Below are 9469 nucleotides of genomic sequence, written 5' to 3' on the forward strand. Positions count from 1 at the left end.
GCTGTTTCTCAGGTGTCTCCTCTAAGTCAGCACAGGGGTGCTTTAGGTAAGCTCACAGAGGACCCCTGAAACGTCACATCAACCTCCTAGTGAATATGAACTCTCCAGAGCTTAACAGACCACAGTTGGCAGCCCTTTTATCCCAGAGTTTTCTGATGGATGTCCATGAGCTCTGCCGCACAGCATGGCTGGAAAGGCATGACCAGGGAAGGGAAAGGGCGCCTGATGGGAGAGACAGGAAGAAAGAGATAAAGACACTGGGGAGCCTGCCTCTCCCCCTATGCCGCTTGGCCTTGGAAATTTCCTCCAGCTCTGACCTCTGACATATTTTCCTATGAGTCTGGAAGAGGTAGTCACAAGTACTTGGGCTGATCCCTAAAACAGAATTTGCCAATCAGTTTTCAATGTTTTAATAAAAGGCTTTCTTCAGGTCCGCAGAGATGAGCAAATCTAGTCGGAATTTCATCTTTCTCAAGATCTGGGAGTGTTGTGTGGACAGAGGTTTTAGGGTGAATGAGGGCTCCAGAAAGAAAAGTTGAGAACCAGATTCCATCATCCAGAAAGTGGCCTGACTCAGCCCCTGGGTCTCAGGCAGGGGGCGGCCAGCTCAGAGGCCGAGTTTGAGCTCTAGGAAACGGAGGCGGCACAGAAGTTGAGCCGTCGCCATCAGCCAGGACGCTAATGAGATTTTCATAACATGTTCTTTGCAAAGCACAATATATCCAGAACCCCGGCATAGTTTCCAGGAGATGAATGTTTAATCAGGAAGGTTGCCCTTCCCCGCCTCTGCTCTGTCAAGACTGAGCCGATGTGCTGAACAGAACTGACAGCGTTAGAGAGCATGAGGGGCCCTGAGCTGTCTGCCTCCCCCGACAGCCCCACAGCTCAGCAGCCCCCAGCAGCCAGGGTCCCTGCCCCGAGCTGCAGCTCCCCGCAGGAGCAGGGAAAGCTGTGCTGGATAAGTGCTGCTGTGGCTGAAGTTTCAGGTGATGACTGGGGAAATGCAGACACTAAAGGACTCAACGCCTGACAGCCCCTTTCTAGCACTTCTTAGTGGCATTTCTGTCTCATCTGAGTGGCCCCTCCATCCTTCTTGAAGTTCCCTTGGCCGGGATGAAGCCGTGATAGAACAGCCAGGACCTTCCCTGAGATTTGCTTTCCCTTCTTAAAGCTCCACCGTGAGCCCTATTCTTGTCTGGAAGCGAGGTCTTCGAACTTCTGAAACCCGCAAATTCTATAGTGACTGTGTCTCTTCTATCCCCCTCATGCAGGGTAGGGGGCCGGCTTGGGGATGGCCCAGCACTCGTGATTTTAGAAAGAATCCCATTTAGCTAGGGAGGACACACACACACCGGAGCAAAAGAATAAAAGAACCGTGACTTCGGGAGAAACTCTTTTTTTTCCCCTGAAGCCTGTGTTTTGCCTGATCTGAGTGGCTTCTGTGCATGGAGTTTGAGTGAGTGATGGCAGTTCTAGTTGTGTCTCTGGGCAGGAAGAAAGTGAAGCTCCTCCTTCACAAAGCTGCGAGTACGTGATTCGACGGTAACTCTGGAGTTCAAACAAAGGGAGTGGGGATGATAGACAAGTAACATTTATTAAGCACCTGCTAGCTGTCAGTGTGCAGTGGTGAAAAGGGGTTTGCAGTCAGACAGTGCTGGTCCCAAATCCCGATCCATTGCCTACTTTTATCCGTAAAGTCTTGAAGAAGGCACCCAGTCACATGAGATGCATATATAAAGACGAGAAATGTGTTTGTTGTAAGAGCTTCTGCAGAAACAGACTGGAGCGCCTAGCTTCTTGCTTGAAACGTTATCAGGATCAGTTCAGTTCAGTCGCTCAGTCGTGTCCAGCTGTTTGCGACCCCATGGACTGCAGCACGCCAGGCTTCCCTGTCCATCACCAACTCCCAGAGCTTACTCAAACTCATGTCCATCACGTCGGTGATGCCATCCAACCATCTCATCTTCTTTCTTCCCCTTTTCCTCCTGCCTTCAATCTTTCCTAGCATCAGGGTCTTTTCAAATGAGTCAGTTCTTTGCCATCAGGTTACCAAAGTATTGGAGTTTCAGCTTCAGCATCAGTCCTTCCAATGAATGTTCAGGACTAATTTCCTTTAGGATTGACCGGTTTGATCTCTTTGCAGTCCAAGGGACTCTCAAGAGTCTTCTCCAACACCACAGTTCAAAAGCATCAATTCTTCAGTGCTCAGGTTTCTTTATAGTGCAACTCTCACATCCATACATGACTACTGGAAAAACCATAGCTCTGACTATACAGACCTTTGTTGGAAAAGTAATGTCTCTGCTTTTTAATATGCTGTCTAGGTTGGTCATAGCTTTTCTTCCAAGGAGCAAGCGTCTTTTAATTTCATGGCTGCAGTCACCATCTGTAGTGATTTTGGAGCCTAAGAAAATAAAGTTTGTCACTGTTTCCATTGTTTCCCCATCTGTTTGCTTTGAAGTGATGGGACCAGATGCCATGATCTTCCTTTTCTGAATGTTGAGTTTTAAGCCAACTTTTTCACTCTCCCCTTTCACTTTCATCATGTCTGCATAGACCACATCTTGTTTATCCTTTCTTCTGTCGATGGACACTTACTTCCACCTTTTGGCTATTGTGAATAATGCTGCTGGGATCATGGGTGTACAGGCCCCGGGGGTGGGTGGGGTTGTTATTTGTTGTGTTTTTTTGCTGTTGTGGTTTTTTTTTTTTTTTTTTTTGCTGTGCTGGGTTTTAGTTGCAGCATACAGGATCTAGTTCCCTGACCAGTGATAGAACCTAGGCCCCCCTGCATTGTGAGCAAGCACAGTCTTAACCACTGGACCACGAGGGAAGTCCCAGGTGCCTGTATTTGTAAAACAATGTGGGTAGAAGTGGTTTTCAGCATAGGAGCCGCATTGACCTCAGCCCAGGGCAGGTGCCAAAGCCTGTCCCGGGGATTGTTTTTAAGTTAGGGCCAGCCTGTGAACAGGGCCGGAGGGTCGAGCCTGCGGCAGCTGGGACCCTCCACCCCAGGTCCCCGTGGGTGATTGTTAGTTTGAGCGGCTATTCAGATTCCAGGTGTCTCCAAGTGGAGCCGGGCTACCGCGCATGCTCTCCACCCTGTCTGACCCAGATGTCACTAATGGGTTTCTCTCTCTCTCGCATCCCGCCCCCTCCTGCCCTCTGTGTCCCCTCCCCGACCCTACCTCCCTTGCCTTCTCTTGCCTCCTCTTTGCTGGCTCCCTGCCGCTCTCCAGTGCGACCAAGACCAGTGCATTCAGAGCACCAAATTCGTTTTGCAGGCCGCGGCCACGCCCCTGCTGCAGAGCGAGCCCAGCCTCACCAGCGACGAGCTGCACCTGCCCGGGAAGCCGGGCCTGGGCACGCCCTGTGCCAGCCTGACGCTCGGGCCGCCCACGCCGCCCTCTTCCATGCCCAACCTCGCCGCCGAGGCCGCGCTCACAGACATCCTGCCCCTGAAAGACGAGCACGTGGGCCACCAGTTTCTGACTCCCGACGAGGCGCCCTCGCCGCCCATGATGCTGGCGGGCAGCCCGCTGGCTCACAGCCGCACCATGCACGTGCTAGGCCTCGCCAGCCAAGACTCCCTGCACGAGGACTCGGTGCGCGGCCTGGTGAAGCTCAGCTCCGTGTGATCGCGGGGCCCTGGCCCACCCAGAGGGTGCTGCCCACCGTAGGAGCAGCAGACCCGGCGCCCTCACTGCGATCCCCCACCGTGTGACCCAGTGACCGGGTGGCCAGCACAGCTCTAAGCCCTGGGGTAGGAAGACCCTCTTGGGAGAGAAATCTGAGGGCCCAGGCGGGCAGGACCTCAAAGGCTGACAGCTTGGTTTCATTTGAATTTTCTTCCCCACCCTGACCGGCTTTGCTAACAATGAAAGTAGAGACTTGACTATTTTCAGGTGTTTGGATATGAAAGGTGGGCCGTGGGGGAGGGAGACAGCCTCGGGAGCCCCCCCCCCAGCAGAGTCTGGGAGGAGAAGGGGCCACCTGGGGGGCTCCTCTTGTTGCTCTGGACCAGGTAACAGAAGGTTTAGGACCCTTGTGGCCGGACTGAGGTTGCACTTAAGTGTTATGCTACTAATATTTGAAATAGACATGCCGTTCCATTTGTTAATTTAAAAAAGAGAAAAAAAAAAAAACGACCAGATGTGGACTGCATGCCACGCTCCAGTCTGTGCACGGTGGTGATGGTATTGGAAAGGAACTGCTGCTTTTTTTCTTTCTTCTTCTTCTTTTTTTTTTTTTAATTTCGTGAATTCTCAAGTGCTGTTTTATGGGAAGATGGTGCAACAGACCAAGGCTAATGGACCTTGCCATCCTCGCCAGCTTCTTCAGCTTAATTCTACATGAGTAGGTGGCGCCTGGGCTGCAGAGGGGCGGGTTTTATCCTATCCAGTATCAGTTAACCTTCTGTTTAGTAGTTAACCTGAGGTGTTGTGTTGTACACACCCACCGCTGCAATCTTCACCTCCTTGTGTGACCAAATTCCTGTGGACAGCCAATAAAATGACGTCCTCTGTTATTTCAGATCTGTGTACAGTTATCCTTCTCAGCTGACATGACACCACCACCACCCAGCCGGCCTGCAGAGAGTTTGGTTTTACTGAAGCAGCTCTATTGAGGAATGGTCCCCAGTCAAAAAACCAGCTCTTTGAATTGTGGGGGATTCACGGAATGATGGGGCTTCCCTGGTGGCTCAGACGGTAAAGAATCTGCCTGCAATGCGGGAGACCCGGGTTTGATCCCTGGGTTGAGAAGATCCCCTGGAGGAGGAAATGGCAACCCACTCCGGTATTCTTGCCTGGAGAATCCCATGGACAGAGGAGCCTGGCAGGCTAAGTCCTTGGGGTCACAAAGAGTTGGACATGACTGATTGACTAACGCTGTAGCAGAATTTGCTTCCCTTTTACCAATTGGACCACTATAGCAGATCTGTGGCCAGTTATGGGGAGAGGGCTAAGGGAGAAGCTGGGCTGGGAGCGTCTGCTCTGCCCTGGGCTGTGTTTGAGTGTTGCCAGAGCTCAAGGATAACTTGAGATCCTGGTAAAGGTGTCAACAGAAAGGAGGAGAAACTGGCTTATTTTAGGTGGGGATCATGTCGATTGTCATTCTTATTCAGACACTAATCAGAATGGAATTAGGAAACTTACTGCTTCATTCAGGTTTGTGTATCATCTAGAAGGGAACTCACCAGCTCTGCATTTAGGAGGGAAGCCACTTTGCAGGGACTGAACCCCCTTTTGTCCTTTCCAGATGATAAACCCAACAAGCAAACCTACTCAAGTTCAAAGTCGTGTTCTTGCTCCTTACAGCCATATGAAAACAGGATGCACTGATCGGTGATACCAGACGTCCTGGATGATTTTCATTGATGGAAAAGGGCTGTTTCTCCTGAGAAAAAGTTGCCCTTTTAGAGGAGAAAAATAGATAAGAGGAAAGAAATAGAGAAGCACAATTTCAAGTCTTCTTTGGAATAAGGTCATTTGTTTGTAGGTAAAAAAATAATCTGTGCTGAAAATAGCTGCAGTCAGTGAGTTCCCTTCTAGATGATACATGAGCCTGAATGAAGCAGTAATTTTCTGCAGTGAATTTTTGAACCATTCTTATGTTTCATACTCTGTACATGAATAGAAAGTGGGAAAGGTAAATTATGTGCGGCCATTTTTAATTTTCTGGGCCTCTTCACAACTTGTACCCACTTGGAATTTATACTCACAGGGACAGAGTCCTTCCTTACACAGCCACACACACCCACTGTCATCAACACACACGAAATTCTTGCAGATACTGCTTGTGAGCAAAAAGTGACAGCCCCTCAGTGTGCCTTCCTTGACTTCCCAAATTCTCTCTGTTCTTTGCCTCCTTCTGTCTGCTCCCCAGAGACCCGGGAGAGAGATGGACCTGGTAAGAAGAGAAAGGTGGCTCAGTTCTCACTGCTCCCTGTGTGGACAAGTCCATTCCTGGCTTCTTCACCTGGAGGAAAAGACAATGCCCTCTCCATTTCTAACATCCTCTGATTCAATGATCACAATTTCCCATGACCATTCCTCTTCCCACCTCACTGGGAAAAAGTCCATGGAGCAAGCATCCTTACCCACTTTTCTCTACGTAAGGCATGTTTGCTTAATATTTAATGTCAATCCTCCATGCCACCTTCAAGTCCGTCCTCTGTACACACTTAATACTGCTTATCAAAGAGGGGGTTGGGGGTATTGGTGACACCCAGCTAGGATCTTCAGGGTCCAAGAGGAAGATGAACTTGAGTGGGCCAATTTGCTAAGACAATTAACCTCTTAAAACCTCCAAACCAGAGGGATCCCCATAGTCCTTCACTCTGTGGCTTGAAAAAGAATGGAGTGTCTGCAGGTTGAACAGCTTTGCTCCCAGGAGCTGCCTTCTTCCCAGTCGGTGGAGGGTTGATCTTTAGCAGACTGATTTCCCCGGTGATGGGTCTGCATTTCCCATCACCTGATTGCATATAAATCTATTTAATATTGAGTGGTTCCATCTAGTTGTGGCTGAATAGACCTTGATCTTTCTACATTCTGTCAGTGGGTTATGGATTGATTGCATACTAGCTATAAAATATAGGATAAATATTTTACCATGCTATTAAAGCTTGAGCCATTCTCAAACACACTCACGTACACACTCATTTTGTTGTTTAAAAATTCATCTGCTTCTATCCTTCCAGGAGGGCTCGGGTGCTTCAGGCTTCCCAGGCATGTGAAGGCTGGATTTAGCCTGAAAGCCCTGGTTCCCAGGAAGGCTGTGGGATGGAATACCAGAGCAGCTAATAGCCTGCAACTGAAAGGGCATGGTGACATGTCACTCTGTGCCTGGGGAGAATCAGCCCAGCGTTTGTGCTGTGCTCACTGAAAAATGCTCATTGCAGCTTTCAAATTTAATCATTTCAGCCTGTGAGAAGGAAGGCATATTCTCATCCTGAGCCAGCAAAAAAGCCAAATACCTGTTCTGGTCTGAAATAGCACCAAGGAAGGACATTCTCGGAGCTCTTCCCAGCTCCTCCAAGTGCACTGTGATCTTCCCCTGCTGTATTTAGGATGCTGACCGGTGTTCAAAACGAGAAACAAACCCCATATGAGAAGCCGTGTTCTAATAAACCCCCATATTGGGAGACCTGAGTGGGTCAATACATTTCTGTGGCTTTGAAAGCCCCTTAACTCTTCATGCCCTGATTCAACCCCAAGAAAAATGGGTTTGCCAACACTAGCAGTGGTGTCCTTGATGCTGAAGCTTGTGACGACATCTCCAGGGAAGTACTGGAACTCAAACTACTTGGGGTCCCTAGCGCAGCCTTTTGGGGGTGCAGAGCTGGTGACCAGCCCCTCTGTGAGTCTCAGAGCCTCCCAGCCCCCCACCCCACAAATGATTCTCTGTAACGTCACTGCCCCATTCCAGAGCTCAGCCCACAAACCACCCTCTTCACCTGGAACCCTGTGTTTCTGCCTTGGCTTACAGTTTTTTAAGTTAGCTGAAAGGCATCAGGGGTTTGAGCTATAGTACACAGAATATTTCCAAAGTTAGTTGCCTTTCATTTATCCACACTGGTTAGCCCATTTAGTTCTTGATCAGGTAAGAGAAGAGGATAAAGGGAATAAATGTTAAATATACTTTTCTGATTAATGCCTTACCACTGTTTTGAAGCTGAGCCTAAATCAAATCAATGTTTACATTTTTTATTAAGTACCTATGTGTCTCGCATGCGTCAAATGAGAGAGCCTTGCAAATGAATTCTTAATCTTTCTGGTCCCTGCACCTGCCCTGGAGACATGCATGTGTCGTTGTATGTTGTTTTCCATGTTACCTCGTTAAAAAAGAAAAAAAAAACAACTGCCTCTCATTTGTTCTCTTGAAATGTCTCGCTCTGTCTTACAAGATTAAGTTACCATTGAAATATATAAGTTGAAGCACCATTTTCTTGCAAATAAATGTCAAAGATGCTAACAGTTTCATAAATCAGTAAATCCTGTCTACTTGCCCTTTGTATGTGGTCCTGATAATACAGCCAAGATGGATTTTCAAATACAAGTAGTTAGTACATTAATCCAGCCATTCAAAATAATAGGGAGGTCAGAGATTGGATTGTTTTTGGAACAACCGAATTTGCAGCTGCCACAAAACTAGATAAATGGCCTCCACTGAAATTATTTTTTCAATCTCATAAACCCCAGGAATCACATACAGAATGGACTGGAAATGATCATCTTGTGCTAATGCAAAGACTTTTCCTCCATCATTTGATGACTTTTTAAAAACATACTTGGTATTGCCTACGAAGATGTAAATGAAAAACTCTAATTGCCCTTGGTCTTTTAAGAAGGATTGTTAAACCAAGAGGCTGTATGGCCTATCCAGAGACCTGTTTTCTAGGTTTACATGAATGGAGATAGTTTTGGCCTGCAGCTAAAAAAAAAAAGAGAAAAATGTTGAAGCCTTGTTGAGTGTTTGTCCAGGGCATCCTGAGTTAGTATTTCACAATAGTCAAACATTTTGACATGGAAGGGAAAAAAAGCAAGGAAAAAGAAAGGAAACTGTGCCCAGTTTCTGTACCTGTAAATGAGCTGCTTCTGGGGTCACCATATCACTACTGGCTCAGTGACCTCTTAATGTCCCATCATCACCCCAAACCCAGGATGCCTAAGATTGAATTCAACATCCTTGCCCCAAACCACTGCTTATTTTAGTTGCTGCTCCCCTAGTGGGGTCCTAGGCTGAAGACTCTAGAATGGCCTTTGAGCCTTCCTCTGCATCCAGTCAGATATCAAGTCCTGTTGGCTCTTCCCTTACAGTATCCATCAAATCTTTTTTGTTTTTTCCCCACTGCATTGCTACCTTTGCTGATTAACTCCAGAATGTTGTGATGGCTGCCAAGTTCTCCTCCTCTTAAATCTTCTCCTAGGCTTGTCCATCCCATACAACCCAGGGAAATTAATCTTCCCAAGCCAATGCTAGGCATGTGTCAGATCCCAGGTGTAAGATTATCAAGGCTTTTCTTGTCCATATGCTGCTTGAACTCTGTCATCTAGCCCAAACTGGTATTCCTGCCTACTGCCCCTCCCTTCCTGGGTGTCCCTCTCTGACCACCTGGCCTCTCCCTCTTCTAGCAGGACCCGTGTGCTCCCCACCTTCACTCTGCCCCTCCTGAATCTCTCCTCTTCCCTCACTCCTTCCTAACTTTCAAGGCTGTGCTCAGGGACCAACACCTCCATGAGATATCTGGCAGCTGGAGGGACCCCCCTGTATTCCTAAATTCCTCTGTATTCCTCAAATACTAGGTCTGTCACATATTTTCTTTAATTGAGATACACCTCACACACCATGAATTTATCCTTTGATGAATTCATGTGGGGGTCTCAAGTATACTTGGAAGTACATTTTGCCACCATCACCACGAATTCCACATTTCCATCACATAGTCGATCCTCTTTCCGGACCTCCT

The 9469-nt window shown here is 48.0% G+C and overlaps 1 protein-coding gene across 4 annotated transcripts in view; it reads left to right on the forward strand.

Annotated features, from left to right (window-relative positions):
• The window catches only part of ZDHHC14 (zDHHC palmitoyltransferase 14), a 282728-nt gene extending 278019 nt beyond the window's left edge, over window positions 1–4709 (forward strand). For 2 of the 4 annotated variants that reach the window (XM_081529746.1, XM_081529747.1), the window contains exon 9: window positions 3240–4533. In XM_081529746.1, coding sequence (XP_081385872.1) covers window positions 3240–3638 — 399 coding nt within the window. In that variant the 3' untranslated portion in view covers window positions 3639–4533. The other 2 variants (XR_014065315.1, XM_081529748.1) reach the window with 2 other exon arrangements.
• Window positions 4710–9469: the final 4760 nt, after the last annotated feature.

This window comes from Giraffa tippelskirchi, chromosome 9 (genome assembly GCF_054371585.1).
Source record: "Giraffa tippelskirchi isolate mGirTip1 chromosome 9, T2T-mGirTip1v1.2.pri, whole genome shotgun sequence".
NCBI classification, from domain to species: Eukaryota; Metazoa; Chordata; class Mammalia; order Artiodactyla; family Giraffidae; genus Giraffa; species Giraffa tippelskirchi.